At 35.8% G+C, this 20,412-nt stretch overlaps 1 protein-coding gene across 1 annotated transcript; it reads left to right on the top strand.

The window, feature by feature from the left end:
- Positions 1-18,484, top strand: LOC140158360 (tetratricopeptide repeat protein 37-like). The gene is made up of 7 exons (XM_072181451.1): positions 1-88; positions 8,682-8,793; positions 9,837-9,980; positions 16,055-16,222; positions 16,999-17,127; positions 17,420-17,515; positions 18,335-18,484. The coding sequence occupies exons 2-7, from the start codon at positions 8,686-8,688 to the stop codon at positions 18,482-18,484; spliced, it is 795 nt and encodes a 264-aa protein (XP_072037552.1). The 5' UTR covers positions 1-88; positions 8,682-8,685.
- The last annotated feature ends 1,928 nt before the right edge of the window (positions 18,485-20,412 follow it).

Here is a 20,412-nt window from a genome sequence, read left to right on the forward strand (position 1 = left end):
CCATAATTGAGTAGCATGCGAAACAGAGCAGACGTCCTGTGAAATCGAAACATTTTGGCAAATTTTGAAGTAAAAAGTGCACAGAAAGGTAGTATGACATGTGTTAATCATGAAAACATAGAAACTATGATGCTTTATTCACTGTTTGTGTAAATCTCGATGTTCACCTGCCTATACCGGCAGTGTCTTGATACATTTTTAGCTATTTTTTAAGCTTACTTACCAAAGACAGTTCAAACCACCATAAAGTATTATTCAGATTCCCTTTTACAAATTAACTATCACGTATACGTGCGCGACGTCAAGCGTGTGCATTGGACCATGTGCAAAATAATACGCGCTGGACGGCAAGCAGTACTAGGTATACATGTATACCGCCGTTCTCCGGAACGGCGGTATACTAAAGCGTGGCAATAATTCTTCAGCGAATATTGTCGGTTTTCACTCATTGTTCACAATGTGACATGCACAACAAATACAGCCCCGAAATGGTCTACTTTTTAGCGAACCTTAACTCCGAAACAGTTTAGTCAAAGTTAAAAATGCGATCCCCAACCCTTTGCTTACCTTTGGACGAATTTGCTGTAAAATCCGCTCGCTCTGTGTTGAAAAATGTCCGGTACTTGCCCGGTACAAACATAGAAATGGCCACACCGCTTCAGTCCTGGCAATGAATATTTCTTGCGTAAATCCAATGGTTCCAACGTGGTCATCACGATGATAGTCTCCTACACAACCAGATTGTGTCGGCCTGACGTTCGTCGATCCTAATCGCTAAAGTAAGGACAGCGTGAGCTCTTACCTGGGTAAGAGTCTGTTCGCTGATTGACAGCGCCGTATATTGGGCGGAGCCATTATGCCCATATTAGGTGCATATATTACGGCGGACAGGTTGCGCTGTCCACTGACCCTGACTGTTCTTCACGTAGATAGACTGTGACCTTGGTACATGTACAAAGCAGGGGATGCGACTGCGAGCCGCCATTTTGACACGTGGTATCTACTCTTCAGAAAAATTACTTTTGTTGACGGTTTATATCAAACAATTTTCGATAACGGATTTCTACTAGGATTTCAATTTTTTATTAATGAAGGTACATGTAGTTTTGAGGAATAACACGGGATGTTTTGAGTTTTATTACAACTGGTGGTGTAGGAAGGTGAGTGAATTCGTGAATGAGGCCGGGGATTGAGGTTTTGTTGTTTCAACGATCCGATAGTAGGATACTGAAACGTAGGCTAAAATGTCTAATGACGCCATGTTTACATGAAAACATTAGCTGGTGCGAGGTCAGTGTCGTTGAATTTGTTACCTAAATTCCTTTCAGGATATTCTGATTTCACTTATTTATAATGTGTACGAATGTGCTCCATACAAACTCAAAAGTATGAATGCAAGGTGTTACTGCTGACAATAGAAACATTGTTGCAAAGTCATTGAAAACAGGTATGTACGTGAGACGTTCTTTCCCTGAAACGAGATACAGGCCAGTAACGCAGTCTGAAGCAGTACGCTTGTAAAAGGAAATCTGAATAACACTACACTATACCGTGACGCCCCATGCACTCCTGCAGGAAGGCATGGGAATTGAAGTAGTAGATGTGCGTCCAGAACTTTTTGACATCCCACACGGCTTTTTTTCATTATTCATTATTCATTATTTCTATTCTATTAGGCACAACAAACTACCCCCATTCACGCTGTACAAAGTTAGAAGTAAACTTTACTGTAAAGGAGCCGGTTAGCACGCCAGGTACCACAAATCATGCAAAGTGCATAGCATCGGAATTTTGGTGATCCCCGTCATCTTTTTACCGTTTGAGGCATTATCGCGCTGCTCATTAAATATTCATGAACCCAATCACGTCACATTCACATGGTTAGGGATAGGCATACAAATTTCAAATTAATTCTATTAACATGAATTGTTGTTTAGGCCCATGAAAGTCAATTCCGAGTTTATCGTCCCTTTTTTTCCCCGGGTTGGTGAGGTGACTTTTTAATTTTCAATTTTTCATTATTTCATCAGATTTCATTATTGACCTAAAATGCGTGTTGATTTAAATCCACACTCATGTTATTTATAAACAGGTTTTTATATGGGTAGGGACTAGAAAAGTTCGAAAAAAACCTGGTTTTGCTTCCAAGTTATGAATTTATATATGTTTTACAAACAAAAATATATGTTTCCAATTGCTAAAACTGGTGAAAACACCGATACTTTGAAAATAATGAATTATTTTGGCATTTTTGAAAATTTGACGCTGGTGTTTTTGGTTTCCAAAAAGTGACGCTGGCGGGGACGATAAACTCGAATCGACTTTCACGTGCCTTATTGGAAGAGAGAACTTCTCAGAAACAATTTGACACCAAAACCAATCTTCTACTGTATTGCTAAGTGAAGTTATGACGAAATTACTGTCGGAACATTGGGCTATTTTCTCTGATAAGACTTACCATAGGAGTGCATGGGGGACTTGATAATTTTGTGCCCCCTGTCAATTTTTTTTTTCATTGTAATTTTATCAAATTTTTGTTGAATATTATGTATGTTATCATTTCCAACACATCTGTGAAATTTTGTATGAAAATTCAATTTTTAAGGTGGTAAAATGTGATTTTTGTGCTAATTTTGGTCAAATTTTTCCATTTTTAGGCCATTTTGGGCCCATTTTAGGCAAAAACAATGATTTTTCCCAAGCGATAACAAAAAAGTGCTTTCTCCCAGCAAATAAGTAAATTGGAATTGTTATGTGAAAAGGATGAAAGTTTTTGTCAAACCATTTCCCTTTTGTCAGAATTTTGGGTCAAAATAGAAATTTTTCCCAAAAATGCCCCTTTTTAACCCCTTTTTTGACCAAAACGGTGATTTTCACCAAGGCATATCTCACAGAAAAAAATATTAAAAAGTGAAGTCAATGTTGCATTCTGCTTCCTAAAGCATTGAATCTGTTGTCAATGCAAACTAGAGCATCTGAAAACGATTCATTTTGGTTTTATTCATCATTTTCTCCAAAAATGGTGTTTTCAGTGGCACAAAATGGCGCAGATTTACATAGGGCTTTATTATCAAGTAAAATAAATAGCACCCTCGCTCAGATGTGCCCGTCCCTAACATGGTCTTAAATAATCGGTAGCTCGGAGTGGTTGGGATTAATCAGGCATGTTTTTATGAATGAAATTATGACCTTGATGATTTATACTTAAGGTGTATGTAGGTGGGATGAAAAGCCGACGATCAATTGAAAATTTTGACCTTTCGTATTGAAGATATGGATTTTTTTCCCAAAACACCAAAAAGAATTAGGTCTTTTGGGGAAAAAATCCATATCTTCAATATGAAAGGTCAAAATTTTCAATTGATCATCGGCTTTTCCTCCCAGCTGCATACACTCTAAGAATATGTCATTAGATTTATAAAATTTACTTCGAGTACTGTTATAATATCAAAAATGTGAAAATATCAAATTTTAATAAGTTGTCATAAAATTTGTATTATATCGTGAATTTCAAAAAATGAAAATTATTTGACATCAGAAAGACATCCTTCATATTCAGAATGCAATTCGATATGTCTGATGTGCTCTCATGTCCCACAAAAAATACTGTCGAAACGCTCAAAAACACTCATTCCAGATCCCTTAAACCTTTTGATTTAATATAATAAAAATTTGACATTTCCATTACATTTTGGTTAAAATCTAAGAAAAAAATGTATTTTACATAAGCTCAGAAAATTATGAAATGAAAGCTGGAATACATGTGAAATTCCATTAATTAAGTCAACAGATAAGTTAAATTTTATACCATGTTTTGCTATGTTTGTAATTGCAGTTTTTAAAATCTTTAACAACAAGTGTCATTTACAATGGAAATTTCCCAACCTTAAACATATTTTTTAAGATTGAATTGGGTTCCTAAAATAATTTGAATGTCTAACTTCATGTACAAATACTACTCGATAAAAGGAACCTCCCAGCCAAGTTTCATAGAAATTGGAGTTATTTTTTAGAATTGGCAATTCAAGCGATTTGTTTTTCGGAGGCTTCAGTTAAGGGCTGGGGTATGAGCGTTTGGACAGTATTTATTTTGGGACATTAGAGCACATCAGACATATCGAATTGCATTCTGAATACGAAGAATGTCATTCTGATATCAAATAATTTTGATTTTTGAAATTACAATTTAATACACATTTTATGGCAAATCATTAAAATTGATATTTTTGATATTTAACAGTACTTGAAGTAAACTTTATAAATCTGATGATTTATACTTAAAGTGTATGTAGGTGGGATGAAAAGCCGACGATCAATTGAAAATTTTGACCTTTACAGTATTGAAGATATGGATTTTTTTTTCCCAAAACACCCAAAAAAATTAGGTCTTTTTGGGAAAAAAATCCATATCTTCAATATGAAAGGTCAAAATTTTCAATTGACCGTCGGCTTTTCCTCCCTGCTACATACACTTTAAGAATATATCATTAGATTTATATAATTTACTTGAGGACTGTTATATATCAAAAATTTGAAAAATATCAATTTTTTATAATTTGTCATAAAATTTGTATTATATTGTGATTTTCAAAAATGAAAATTATTTGATATCAGAAAGACATGCTTCAGTATTCAGAATGCAATTCGATAGGTCTGAGGTGCTCTCATGTCCCACAAAAAATACTGTCGAAACGCAATAAACGCTCATTTTAGATCCCTTAACAACACAAGTGATCATAAAAGTAAAATATTTGGCTAACTACTACAAGTTGACATGAAAAAATAGGTAAAAAATATCACAATTACCAATTTTCATGCTTTGCAGTAGCGTATCCAGGAATTTGTAGACCGGGGCGTGAATTATGGTTTTGATGTGAAATACAATATGGCCGCCCGGGATGGCCGCGAAGGGGATGTGCCCGCCGCAGAAGATAGAAAATTTTGGAAAATGAAGACCCAATTGAAGCCGTTTGGTGGACCATTTTGTCATTAATTGTGCAAAATTTTAGTTTGAAAAAGCCTAAAATTTGCCAAATGACGGGTATTGACGGCCCAATTGAAGCCATTCATGGACAAGTTTTGACCTTTATTGTATAAATTACCCGGTATTGCTTTACATGTAAACATAAAGTTGCGCATGCGGGGGGGGGGGGTGTCTGAGGGGATGTGCCCACCAGAAGTGAGAAAGTTTTGCAAAATGAAGACCTAATTGATGCTATTTGGAGGACCATTTTGGCAATTTTATTGTGTAAAATTTTAGTTTGAAAAAGCCGAAAATATCAAATTTGCGAAATGACAGGCCAATTGAAGCCACTTTTTTCACTGTTATTGTATTTGGTTTAAACATCAAGTGCTGGGTGTTAAATACAGAAGCTTAAAAGGCAGTTGTTTATATACGCGGGGGTTTCTGAGGGGATGTTCCCCTGAAAAGTTTCAAATTTTGCAAAATGAAGGTCCAATTGAAGCCATTTGGTGCATCATTTTTACACTATATATCATTGCTTTTTAAAACAAAAAAGGGCCCGAACTCAAATGGTAAAATTTTAAATACTACATTTTAGGCCTAATGCCCCCGTCAGACTTTCCTGCCACTGCAGGGCATTTCAACCAATGACAAGCCTTGATTGTGTCCGTTTGTCTGCAATGCGTGTGCGCCACGCCGCTCATCGGCAAGCGGCAGGATAGTATGAAACCAGCATAAGACTTGAGATTCGCAATTAAAGCATGCATGGATCGATGTTGAATTGCCCGCCGTAATTTTCACATGCTTTTGGGCAGAGGACCCGCCTTCAAGCAATGCCTAAAATAATCACAGACCTATAAGCCTATAATTATAGAATGACCCGACTGCGGTTTAGGCATGGGCCTACTTATACGTGCAATTTAACCTTTTCCCTTCTCCTTTTCTCCCTTTCTCTTCTTTTTTTCTCCTTTCCTCTTTCTTTTGGGGGAGGAGGCAATTTTTTAATAAAATATTATCCTGTTTTGCCACATGAAACATAGCTAAATCCTAATCCTTTAGTTAGTCCTAATTGGCAATGAAAGTAAAATTTTAATATTTGGTCAATTTTTGGAAATAAGGGCCCAAAACATACATTTTAGGGTGTTTTTCGACATTTTTCGTATTCTGTGACAATCAAGCCCAAAGACTTGAACAAAGGCTAATTTCAAGGTATGCACTCTATTTTTTGGAAAACACATTTTCCAATCTTTGTCATAACCAATTGGCAAAAATAACATATAATATTAAAATTATGAGCTACCTCTTACCCTATACTCAAGATTTTGAATGCTTAGACTTGTGCCAAGTCTTACAATTTTGTGACTACAATTGTAAGAAAACACACAAAATTGCATGTTTTTGGACCATTTTCCCTCAAATTGCAAAAATATTAAAATTTGACTTTTATTGCCAGTAAGAACTAACTAAACGATTAGGATATAAGAAGTAGAAAGATTAAAACATTCAACTGCACTCACCAGGATATTATATAGCTATGTTTCATTTGGCAAAACAGGATGATATTTTTTTAATCAAAAAAAAAAAAAAAAGTTCTGTATTTTTCTGCAATGGAGAGTAGTAACTGCTCAAAATATCATACTCCCCCCGGCCCAAGCAATTTATGCCATAGGCCTACAAGTGTGCTCCCAACGTGCTCGGAAAGTAGGTCCCCTATCACAAAATATAGGCTAGCATAGGGCTATCTATAGTCGCATAAGGCCTAAATTAACTTGTATTTTGAAGCCTGCAAATTAATGTCCTGTTCCTCTAGTTCGATCTCTCCTCTTTTTCTCTCTCCCCTCCCTCCCTCCTTCCCTCTCTCTCTCTCTCTTTTTTTTTGGTACCCAGAGGGCGCGACTGCTTTGTTTCTAAGTATTGAATTTCAGTTGTGACAAAAAGTAAATTATCACAGCAAGTCATGATTTTTTGTTTCGGAGGCTTCATGTTAACAATGGTTAAACATTGCAGAAGTAGTTTTTTTGAAAAGAACACTGTTGGGATCATCTAAGCTGTTATTTTCTTGTGTGTATTGAATCAATAATTCTATGCTGCAGATATTGTAGATTTATCACACTTAAATTTTTTCACCCATTTGTTAAGTATGGTGTTAACTTGCGTGTGAAGCCTCCGAAACAGGCTTTCTTGGGTATCAGTATATTTTTCAAACATTAACCATAATATCAACACTTTTTTAAATTTATGACATTCTGCACATATCAAGTAACAATTACAATGCAGATATCAATATGAAACACACCAATTTAGATGTGCAAAGATGATAATTAATCTTATTGTTGTTTTGGAGACTTCATTTGTTTCAGAGGTTTGTATTGGGTCCCATATTCAAACGGTGATGTATATCTCCACTGTTTAAAAACAAGTGAATTGAGGATCTACTTTGCTACATTTTGATAAATAGATTGGATGAGCTCTTTTATTTATATTTGCGCAAGCTAGCTGAACAGTTTGTTTCAGAGGCTTCAAAAGAGTTAACGGAAAATCGCCTCTATGAAGTCAAGATTTTATAAAAAAATTTAAAAGCTTGCAAATCGGCTAATTTTTGTTACCTATTTCAAGTTAAGTAATCAACTGTTATGAATCCAGAAAAAATAAAGAAATAACAAAAAGAATTATGAACCAAAGCTATATACCCACAAAGTTAGTTAACAATTGTTAACGGAAAATGAAGCCTCCGAAAAATTATCCATGAACTAACTGAAGAAAACACATCAAAAAGGCCATATTTATGGACATTTTAGCCTGCCAAAACTGAACGCAGTAACTCCCAAAGATGATTATGCTACCTTGATGACTTATGTGGCCAAAAATTGTGGAATTCTGTAGATTTATTAGACCACTACGGATCAAAGTGTTAAAAATCCAAAGTTACACCCTTTACCGAGAAAATGACCATGGGTATAATTAGAAATAATGGTACCAAAGTGTGACAAAAGGGTCAAAATTACAAACAGTGTTCAGAGATATATATGTAATTGAATATTGTAAGCACAACATTATACTCTGGGAGCTAGGTCCAGCTGCTTTGCACCCCCACAGGACCGAACCAAACCAAATTTGTTATGTTCCTGAGATGACCCTAAAACATAATCAGGATGTTCCCAAAAATTTATAATACAATAAACTTTAAAATCAAAATGTGTATTTTGTACAGATATCGTTTCTACCCTATTATATGACTTGTGAAAGTTACCTGTAATCAAACTTCAAAGTGGCTGTAAAAAACTAGTCATCGCTCTTTAATGAAGAAAAATGAGAATATTCACCCTGGAACAGGCCGAAAACAGGACTTCATTTGTACAATCCCCCGAATGCATGTACTGTATTTAAGTTGTTATTCATTGACATTGCTGTAACATCGCATCTGTTCGCATGTCCACTCTCCACAAAGTAGCCACACATTATCCATGTACACAGGTTAGGTCTAGGACCTTGCTGCCCCATAGCCAATTGCAGCAAGCTCTGCAAATAGCTACATGTATTTGTAAATGAAATTTATGGGAGGACTCTGAAAACGCAAGAGTCAAGGATTCAGATTTGGACTTGATCCTCAAGGACTTCAAAACCAGGGACTCAGACGTAGACTCTGACTCAGACTTAGATGTGGTGAACTGATTTTTGAATGCATAACTGAGATATGATGTAAAATATCTAATTGCAGGTTGATGATGGCAACTGGAGGTGGAAGTAACAAGGAAATTAAAAGTTTGCTCAAGAGTGCCCGGGAAGCAATTCGTAATAAGGAATACAAGGAGGCCCTCAAGCACTGCAAGGTATAGTTTGAAACTAATGTTAGAGTATATCTGATATTATCTTATGTATATTATTTAGCAGTCAAGTTAGCTCAATCGATAAGGTGTTCGACTATGGTGCAAGAGGTGCGGGGTTGAACCCTGGTGGTGGTTAGTATGCTCTCGTGTTAAAAATTGAGTTAGCTTGAAATTCCCCTGGACAAGGAATTTACTGCTAATTGTCTTGTTGTAACCTGTACAAAACTTGGGGAGCTGATCCTGGGTGCGATGGTCAATTGTGGAATGTCTAGGGTGTGAGCTTCTTAGCTGTAAGTCCTTGTGTTGTTGTTTAATGGTTTGTGGAATGATATGTGGCCGTAGTGGTCAACAACAACCTGTAAAGTATGCTGAGGCTTGTGAATCAAATGTCTAGGCATTGTGCCTGTGCGTAGCGCACTATAAATCACTGCGTTTAAAATTTTTTTTACATGTAGACAATAATAACTGCGCTCTATCTGTTTTGAGGTCATTGCAGGAAATCGGATGTTTGTTTTGGGCTGAGGTAATTGTGAAATATTAATGACCTCCATCTTTGCATTTGCTGTTTACATACTAATAAAATATGATTGGATCACACACATACTATGAGGTTATGAATTGTACAGTCGTACACAGGTCCCCCTGTTTGCAGGTTGCCAACTTTTTGACTGGATATGATTTTGTTTGTGTTCAAAAAAGAGAATAAAAGTATTGTTTTGAGACCCCAGCTGTGTCTCCATCACTTGATATAACATGGATGATATCCTTATTTTAAGTGTGTTGAGTTCTTGAAATGTCCAACATCACTTGATATAACATGGGTGATATCATTATTTTAAGTGTGCCGAGTTCTTGAAATGTCCAACATCACTAACTGTCATTTTTATCAAATTTTTTTGAGAAATCTTTCTCCATCATCAGCGTGCCAATCCTTGACATTGGTGGTGTCTTTTAGGGAGTTGCAATTTATTCTCTTATCATACATTATGCGTTCCAGTATAAAAACATTTGTTAACCTTAATCGTGATTTTCCACTTATTGTGTAGGGAGTGTTGAAGCAAGACAAAGGTAACTACAATGCTCTGGTATTTATTGGAATAGCAGCAGGAGAGATGGGCCAACCAGACCAAGCAGTCATGGCTTACAAGAAAGCAATAGAAACAGATTCACAACAATTATTAGCTTGGCAGGTATGTTACTGGTGATTTGATAGCAATGGTTTAAACTGTTAGCAGCCATGAATTTGCTTAGTATATAAGGGGATGTACTCTTACAGTAGAATTCCATCTACAAGCATATATGCCTGCAGCCTAAAATGACGAAAAAGACAAAAGGCAGACACCTTCCACAAAAACATTACAATAGATTGGTATTACAATAATACATGTTTGTACTGCTGCCTGTATCAGTAATCTATTTGCTCAAACTCCAAATAATGTTTTGTGGAGGGTGTCTGTCTTTCAACTCTTTTGTCAAAAATGATCCACTCATTTAGAGGTATGCTTGCAGATGGAATTATATGGTATAGCAGTTGGAAAAGATCAAACAATGTCTTGTAATAATATTATTGTTGCTCACTATTGATAGTTGACATCCAGATTCTCATTCAGGGTTTACCCCCGCGCAGATTACCTTCGCGGCTACACCTGGTGTAGCCCTGAAGCTACACCTTAATAGAGCTACTCTGAAGCTACCCGAAGTAGCTACACCTTAGCAAACCCCATAGTGGATACACCATATCAGAGCTACTTCGCTGCTACTCCATCCATTGTCTGTCTAGAAGCCAACTCCGTGCTACTCTAGTGCCAACTTCTGGATCGCCATATCGGAGCTACTCCAAAGGTACTCTTAAGAAGCTACTCTGAAGTACATCTGATAGCTGTCAGCCACGAGCCAACCCTGGAGTAACACCGGGTCAGCTCCGTGTACAACCGCAGCCAAACGGGTCATTGACCGGCAGCGGTAAACAACTCGCCGAACGCCAGAATCGGCAGCGTACTAGTGCGCGTATCCAGCTATTTTTAGCAAAGCGAACGTTTGTCAGTGTTTGTTGTTTTGATTAATTGATTGACCATGTTTGCACGCTTGCATAGGGCGTCATGAATCGCTTTCAGTCGGCACGGAGACCACGGACTATCATTTTGTTTCTTTTTAGTGGTTTTGTTTCATTTGTAGAAACTTGTTCTTTTGTTTAACGACAGTTCGATTTCTTCTCAATTTGTTTTTATACTCATTTTCACTCTTTATTTAATTTTGTGTTTCTTGTTATGTTTTTAGTTTTGCTAAACTTGAGATGCTTGCATGACGTTGTCGTTCTGTATTTTAAAGAAAGTGTGCATACTGCGGTTCGCGGTTCTACTTTCCCATGTTGTTTGTTTATTACAGGAGTTTATTATTGGACCCACAGTTAAAATTTATTCATAATTTATACTTATTGAATTTCTTGTTTTCATGCTGTTTTCCTAACATTTTGCACCACATTACTTTACTGTTGCAAGTCGTAGCCTAGCCTAGGCCTAGGCCTATATTAATATACTTGCAATACAGTTTTTGATATTTTACATGTTTTGGCTAGGCCTACTAGTCTTTTAACTTTCATTGATGTTACTCGCAGTTTTCATATTTTCTCGGTTGTAATATTCATCTTTTACTTTGACTTACCTGTTTGATATGTTTTTTCGTTTGTTTGAGTAGGCCTGCATTTGTTTGTTTTTTAAACATTTTTCTTTGCTTATTATTATACTTGAATGATTGGTCACTTATTTATTAAAAAGTAAATATTCAAATAAGTTACTAAACAATTAAAAAGTAAATAAGTATAATATAATACACGTAAATAAATAATAAATATAAAACTAATAATAAATTTAATAAAAGCGTAAAAAATAAATGAATAAAAGTGGGGTCCTAAAATAAATGACCAATCATTCAAGTATAATATGCAAAGAAAAATGCTTAAAAACATACAAATGCAGGCCTACTCAAACAAATGAAAAAACATGTAAGCAAACAGGTAATCAAATTAAAAAGCTAAATAACAACCAAGTTAATGATAATTATTATCATTCTAATATTGATTATTTTACATAGGCCTAGGCCTACGAGTACTATTCTTTTTTAGGCCTAATAGGCATACACATGTTTACTTATTTACTTTCTTATTTGTGTAGTTTTTACTTGTTAATTTAATTAGGCCTACCTATTATTTTATTTACTTGTTTATTCATTGATAAATTTATTTAGTCAGTTATTTACTTCATTAATTTTACTTGCTTATTTCTGAACTTGTTTATAGGCCTATTTACTTGTTTACTATTTTCTATTATTATACTATTAAAGGTCCGTGACCCGATCGACAGCATCATCCCCCCGATATTTTTCATTGTTGATGAGGTTTTGGTATCACATGATAGATACTATTTTTCTCATTACTATCCTGAAATTTGACGCTCCAAGTCGATGTATTTCGAGAAATCATGAATCACAGCGGTTTTACAGGTATACCAGTTTGTAAATACGAAAACTTCGTCGGAATTGTGGGAACGGAATTATTGCGAATCATCAGTCTCCTCAACAGCTACTTTGGTTTCAAGGCCATACACATTCTGTGAAAAAGCGAACCACACTAACTGCTGAGGAGACGGTACGCCGATATATATACTTATACAATTCCAAGATGGACGAAGTGGGCGATTTAGCTCAATCGACTAGCGCGTTGTGTTTAACCCGAAAGATACCCGGTTCAAACCCCGGTATCGGAAGTTTTTTTTCCTCTCCATTTTTAACCCAAACTTTTTGATATTCATTTGAAATGTACATATTGCAAGGGGAAATATATTTTGTTTCCTTTTTTTCAGAAACGGAACGAAAAAAACAAATATTTTCCGTTCAATACTTGCCGGTTATTGTACAGCATGCCAGCAATTGTTGTTGTTGCTTGCCTGCCCATAATGCAATTCACGTATACCAAGGTATTGGATTGCAAATTTGGCTATTTATTCACATTTACGCTGAAAATGCTCTCGTTTTCTAACAAAGCAGCATAAAGGGGCAATATTTGATATTATTATGTAATTTTAAAGACAATCCATATCCAAAACCAATAGGGTTACCCCCCTTTAACATATATTTGAAAAAAAGGAAAAAAAGAAAGAAAGAAAGAACAAAAATCCCTAATATATCCTAATAAAAGCATACAATAAAGCTAAATTGAGAAAATAGCATTCAATCTGGCAACAGATCATCACACATTTTTTTACGGAGTACCTCTAGAGGTACTCCGCTATAGGCTGTCTCTACGGGAGGTACACCGTGGAAAACCGGATAGGAGTAGTCCACGGATTTTTGACTCGCGTTGGGGTGCACCGCTACAGAGTAGCCCTGGGGGTAATCCGGAGTAGCTTCAGAGTACATCCAGTGAGAAATTGGATGTGTATTAGTAGTATCAGGTACCTGGCATAATATCAAAGCAAGTTTTCTCCTTTCTCTGCCCTTTGATAGTTTGTCCATTCTTAGGGAGTAGTAACTATTAGTAGTATCAGATACCTGGCATAGTATCAAAGCAAGTTTTCTCCTTTCTCTGCCCTTTGATAGTTTGTCCATTCTTAGGGAGTAGTAACTATTAGTAGTATCAGATACCTGGCATAGTATCAAAGCAAGTTTTCTCCTTTCTCTGCCCTTTGATAGTTTGTCCATTCTTAGGGAGTAGTAACTATTAGTAGTATCAGATACCTGGCATAGTATCAAAGCAAGTTTTCTCCTTTCTCTGCCCTTTGATAGTTTGTCCATTCTTAGGGAGTAGTAACTATTAGTAGTATCAGATACCTGGCATAGTATCAAAGCAAGTTTTCTCCTTTCTCTGCCCTTTGATAGTTTGTCCATTCTTGGGGAATAGTAACTATTAGTAGTATCAGATACCTGGCATAATATCAAAGTAAGTTTTCTCCTTTCTCTGCCCTTTGATAGTTTGTCCATTCTTAGGGAGTAGTAACTATTAGTAGTATCAGATACCTGGCATAGTATCAAAGCAAGTTTTCTCCTTTCTCTGCCCTTTGATTGTTTGTCCATTCTTGGGGAGTAGTAACTATTAGTAGTATCAGATACCTGGCATAATATCAAAGTAAGTTTTCTCCTTTCTCTGCCCTTTGATTGTTTGTCCATTCTTGGGGAATAGTAACTATTAGTAGTATCAGATACCTGGCATAGTATCAAAGTAAGTTTTCTCCTTTCTCTGCCCTTTGATTGTTTGTCCATTCTTAGGGAGTAGTAACTATTAGTAGTATCAGATACCTGGCATAGTATCAAAGCAAGTTTTCTCCTTTCTCTGCCCTTTGATTGTTTGTCCATTCTTAGGGAGTAGTAACTATTAGTAGTATCAGATACCTGGCATAATATCAAAGTAAGTTTTCTCCTTTCTCTGCCCTTTGATAGTTTGTCCATTCTTGGGGAATAGTAACTATTAGTAGTATCAGATACCTGGCATAGTATCAAAGCAAGTTTTCTCCTTTCTCTGCCCTTTGATTGTTTGTCCATTCTTAGGGAGTAGTAACTATTAGTAGTATCAGATACCTGGCATAATATCAAAGTAAGTTTTCTCCTTTCTCTGCCCTTTGATTGTTTGTCCATTCTTGGGGAATAGTAACTATTAGTAGTATCAGATACCTGGCATAGTATCAAAGCAAGTTTTCTCCTTTCTCTGCCCTTTGATTGTTTGTCCATTCTTGGGGAATAGTAACTATTAGTAGTATCAGATACCTGGCATAGTATCAAAGTAAGTTTTCTCCTTTCTCTGCCCTTTGATTGTTTGTCCATTCTTAGGGAGTAGTAACTATTAGTAGTATCAGATACCTGGCATAATATCAAAGTAAGTTTTCTCCTTTCACTGCCCTTTGATAGTTTGTCCATTCTTAGGGAGTAGTAACTATTAGTAGTATCAGATATCTGGCATAGTATCAAAGTAAGTTTTCTCCTTTCTCTGCCCTTTGATTGTTTGGCCATTCTTAGGGAGTAGTAACTATTAGTAGTATCAGATACCTGGCATAGTATCAAAGCAAGTTTTCTCCTTTCTCTGCCCTTTGATTGTTTGTCCATTCTTGGGGAATAGTAACTATTAGTAGTATCAGATACCTGGCATAGTATCAAAGCGAGTTTTCTCCTTTCACTGCCCTTTGATAGTTTGTCCATTCTTGGGGAATAGTAACTATTAGTAGTATCAGATACCTGGCATAGTATCAAAGTAAGTTTTCTCCTTTCTCTGCCCTTTGATAGTTTGTCCATTCTTAGGGAGTAGTAACTATTAGTAGTATCAGATACCTGGCATAGTATCAAAGTAAGTTTTCTCCTTTCACTGCCCTTTGATAGTTTGTCCATTCTTGGGGAATAGTAACTATTAGTAGTATCAGATACCTGGCATAGTATCAAAGCAAGTTTTCTCCTTTCTCTGCCCTTTGATAGTTTGTCCATTCTTGGGGAATAGTAACTATTAGTAGTATCAGATACCTGGCATAGTATCAAAGCAAGTTTTCTCCTTTCTCTGCCCTTTGATTGTTTGTCCATTCTTGGGGAATAGTAACTATTAGTAGTATCAGATACCTGGCATAGTATCAAAGTAAGTTTTCTCCTTTCTCTGCCCTTTGATAGTTTGTCCATTCTTAGGGAGTAGTAACTATTAGTAGTATCAGATACCTGGCATAGTATCAAAGCAAGTTTTCTCCTTTCTCTGCCCTTTGATAGTTTGTCCATTCTTGGGGAATAGTAACTATTAGTAGTATCAGATACCTGGCATAGTATCAAAGCAAGTTTTCTCCTTTCTCTGCCCTTTGATTGTTTGTCCATTCTTGGGGAATAGTAACTATTAGTAGTATCAGATACCTGGCATAGTATCAAAGTAAGTTTTCTCCTTTCTCTGCCCTTTGATAGTTTGTCCATTCTTAGGGAGTAGTAACTATTAGTAGTATCAGATACCTGGCATAGTATCAAAGCAAGTTTTCTCCTTTCTCTGCCCTTTGATAGTTTGTAGCCATGATTTTTCCTTTCTGTGATACCCCGGTATGGCAACTTCAATAACAGAGGGGCTCCCTGAAACTGAAACATTCATCACTATAAGTTTAGTTTGGCAAGTTAAAAATGTGTTTTATGAAAGATGAAAAAAAAAGGTTTAAAATATGTTCCATCTCTGCTATCAATATCAGGTAGGATTTCATCTTCCCCATAGAATTTGTCTTGATGAAAGGTTAAAGCCAACCATTGTTTTGTTTTACAATAGGGATTGAGTGGTTTCTATGAGAAAAGTGAAAAAGAAGAGCATAAGCCTGAATTGATTGGTACCTACAAGAGCATGTTGGATATACTTCAAGGCAAAGATCAGAAGAAGTGGACAGAGACTGCTGAAAAACTGGTTCAAGTTTGTATAGTATTTGGAAATATCAAAGAGGTATGTGCAAATATTTTCATCAGTCAGTAGTAAGCCATGCACTTGTAGTTATTCAGAATTAAATGAGTGAAGTGGCTTTCAGAATTCACCAATAAGGCTGAGCTATATATAGTCCAACCTGTTTGCAGATATTTTCTGTTATGACAGATGTCATGTTTTTCAATTCTCCACAAAGACTTTCTGTTCTTGGCCTTCATTTCCACTCAAATAAGTAGCATGAGGCAAATTTTAGCTGCAACAGAAGATGGTTGTGGAATATTAGCTGCTATGTCTATTGCAATGGAAAACTGCAAGATGTTGGACTATAGGAAGGCATTATTTGTGTAATTTGTTTGTACGAAAGTAACTTGGCTAATTTGTTAGTGGGGGATCCCAATATGGCCAACGTTATTCCTTAACAATGTGATTTCTTCAAGTTTTATACATTCAGTTCATAGTAGACAATCTTCATTATGTCATGGATTAATATAAAATGACATGTACACCAGCCCAGCATGTTTGTGAAAGTATCTGAGCTTGTGGACTACACATACACAATCCTTATTTTAAAATAATTGTGAAAGTGTAAATTTGGTCCCTGTAAGTATGAGGTAAAGTTGAAAAATGCTGTTGATGAAATGGAAAAGAAAGCTTCCAAATGGAGAAGCCAAATTTGTTGCTCTATACAGTTCCTCTTACCTTCCCTGCATCAGATTTTGTCCATGGCGGAATTCTCAAGATAGTTTCTTGTAATACAATCAGTCATTAAATAATTTTATGGTAAAATTCTGTTTCAGGCATTGACTTACCTGAAGTCATTAATTGATGAGGCATCAAAAACTGAAGGTGACCCGCTCACCTATTGGAAACAAGTTGCTGATATTCTGGTTGATCAGAAGACTCTGACAGAAGAAAACACTGTACAGGTAGGTCATAACAGCAAATAGTATGTCTGGAATAGGCATCAAACTGTATCAGACATTGAACTGGGAACCTAATTTCTCTCTCCTTGAATATATTTTTTGATGGAAACACTATGCAGGTAAACATGTATTGGATATTGAACTAGGAACTTAATTTGTCTCTCATATAAGCTCATGATAAATTGAAAGCATTTTTGTGACAGAAAATAAGTTCATCTAGATGTCATAACTGATAATGATATCAAAATAAGGAAATGCTACAATTCCCTTTTTGTGTTATATTTTGTATTTGTAGCTCCAGCAGGCTTATATGTGCATTCTTCATTCATCTGACCTTGATCAGCAAGACCATTTGAAGTACTATAGTGGCTACATAAAACACTTACAGAAGGTAATATTCATTTGGTTGTTGTTTATGTCTGCAAGTACGGTACTGTATTAGATATCTTATGTAATCTTTAATAATGATCTGGTCCATGGGGGCCAAAGGTGGCAAATTTCAAACTGAGATAAAGGTAAAGATATGGAGTAAAAAACAATTAAATACATAAGAAAATACACATCATAAAACCTCATAACTTTAGAACCACGTATGCCAGACCTTCTGTGTTTTCAATATGATAGTTTAATGTTACTACAAGGTAATTATCATAGAAATTCAATTTCCTTTTACCCGCTTGCCTATTCTGGTTGATCAGAAAACTTTGGTTTTCTGGCAAAAATGCCTCCTTTGGCCCCCATGGAGCAGGTTGTGTCACATATTTGAAACATAACACATATTTTGCAATTTTCAAGCCATCAATATTTAAAATTTATAAATTGGTTAAATGAAAACACCCAAAACACCCCAACATTATTTGCAGTGTAGTGTTGACGTTATTGTGCAGAGTGGGCTCATCCCCCCATTATAGCAATCATGATTTGTGGACCATTCTTCAATCCGAATCCACCTTTTACTTAAACCATGTAGCTTTATCAGTTCTGTATGCCAGAAATCTGAAATTGTACATTAGGAGGAAACATATTTTTAAGATCCCCATGTTGTCTGCAATGTCATGTTTTATAAAAATGAATGTGTACCTGATGATGATGATTTTAAACATTCTGTTATATTGGAAAGAGGATGATAACATGTTGGTGTCTGCAATAATATTTTGATTATAAAATCAATATAACTACAATTTTCCACAATGTTGCCTTTGTATTTTAGTCTGGTGTAGATGACTCTGAGGTTATCAAAGAATGTGAGAAAATGCATGAGTTGTTCCCAAATGAAGTCTTGCCATTGCAGGGTCTAGCCAAGATTTACCTGAAATGTCAGCCAGGTGAGTTTGCACAGTTATTATCTCCATGTAGGTAGTATACTTTATAAGAAAAGGTTGACATCATTTTTTACATAGCCAGTTTTATCTTTGACCAACTTATAAGGGGAGAGCATGGTGCAGTGGTTAGAGTATTCACCTCTGGTGTACGAGGTCCCAGGTTCAATTCCCGGCATTGGCGACTTGCTGAGGTATTTACATGGGGGAAAAAGTGTGAATCAACACTGTATTGTAGTTCTATGGTGCCACTTTTGGTGATAATCATAATTTTTAACATTCCAAATGCTGTAACCAAAAATTCTATTTTAAAAGCAATTATTGAGAACAAAATTTGGCTGTAATGAATGAAATAACAACACTGTGTTGTCAATGAATGTACTACTCTTGTTCCGCTGGCAAAAGGTCTATTTAGAGCACTGGGATTGTCTTGAAAGATTTCATCACTACATATGTGACATAATCAAGCAAAAGCAATGTATATGTGAACAACATTTTTACTATTTTAGTACATATTATTAGACATTGAACTGGGAACCTAATTTATCTCTCCTTGAATATATATTTTCGAAGGAAACACTATGCAGGTAAACCTGTATTGGATATTGAACTTAATTTGTGTCTTATATAAGCTCATGATAAATTGAAAGCATTTTGGTGACAGAAAATAAGTTCATCTAGATGTCATAACTGATAATGATATCAAAATAAGGAAATGCTACAATTCCCTTTTTGTGTTATATTTTGTATTTGTAGCTCCAGCAGGCTTATATGTGCATTCTTCATTCATCTGACCTTGATCAGCAAGACCATTGCAAGTACTATAGTGGCTACATAAAACACTTGCAGAAGGTAACATTTATTTGGTTGTTGTTTATGTCTGCAAGTACGGTACTGTATTAGATATATTATGTAATCTTTAATATGTGACATGATCTGGTCCATGGGGGCCAAAGGTGGCAAATTTGAAACTGAGTGGAAGGCAAAGATATGGAGTAAAAAACAATAAAGTACATAAGAAAATACACATCACAAAATCTCATAACTTTAGAAGCAAGTATGCTAGACCTTCGGTGTTTTCAGTATGATAGTTTAATGTTACTACAAGGTAATTATTATAGAAACTCAATTTTCAAAAATGCCTCCTTTGACCCGCTTGCCTATTAGAAACAAGTTGCTGATATTCTGGTTGATCAGAAAACTTTGGTTTTCTGGCAAAAATGCCTCCTTTGGCCCCCATGGAGCAGGTTTGTGTCACATATTTGAAACATAACACATATTTTGCAATTTTTCAAGCCATCAATATTTAAAATTTATAAATTGGTTAAATGAAAACACCCAAAACACCCCAACATTATTTGCAGTGTAGTGTTGATGTTATTGTGCAGAGTGGGCTCATCCCCCCCAATTGAATATGGCAATCATGCTTTGTGGACCATTCTTCACTCCGAATCCACCTTTTACTTAAACCATGTAACTTTATCAGTTATGTATGCCAGAAATTTGAAATTGTACATTAGGAGGAAACATATTTTCATTTTTAAGATCCCCATGTTGTCTGCAATGTCATGGTTTATAAAAATGAATGTGTACCTGATGATGATGATTTTAGACATTCTGTTATATTGGAAAGAGGAGGATAACACGTTGGTGTCCGTATATATATCATGATTATAAAATCAATATAACTACAATTTTCCACAATGTTTCCTTTGTATTTTAGTCTGGTGTAGATGACTCTGAGGTTATCAAAGAATGTGAAAAGATGCATGAGTTGTTCCCAAATGAAGTCTTGCCATTGCAGGGTCTAGCCAAGATTTACCTGAAATGTCAGCCAGGTGAGTTTGCACAGTTATTATCTCCATGTAGGTAGTATACTTTATTAGAAAATGTTGACATCATTTTTTACATAGCCAGTTTTATCCTTGACCGACTTACAAGGGGGGAGTATGGTGCATTGGTTAGAGTT

The sequence above is a fragment of the Amphiura filiformis genome, chromosome 8 (genome assembly GCF_039555335.1).
Source record: "Amphiura filiformis chromosome 8, Afil_fr2py, whole genome shotgun sequence".
Classification (NCBI taxonomy): Eukaryota; Metazoa; Echinodermata; class Ophiuroidea; order Amphilepidida; family Amphiuridae; genus Amphiura; species Amphiura filiformis.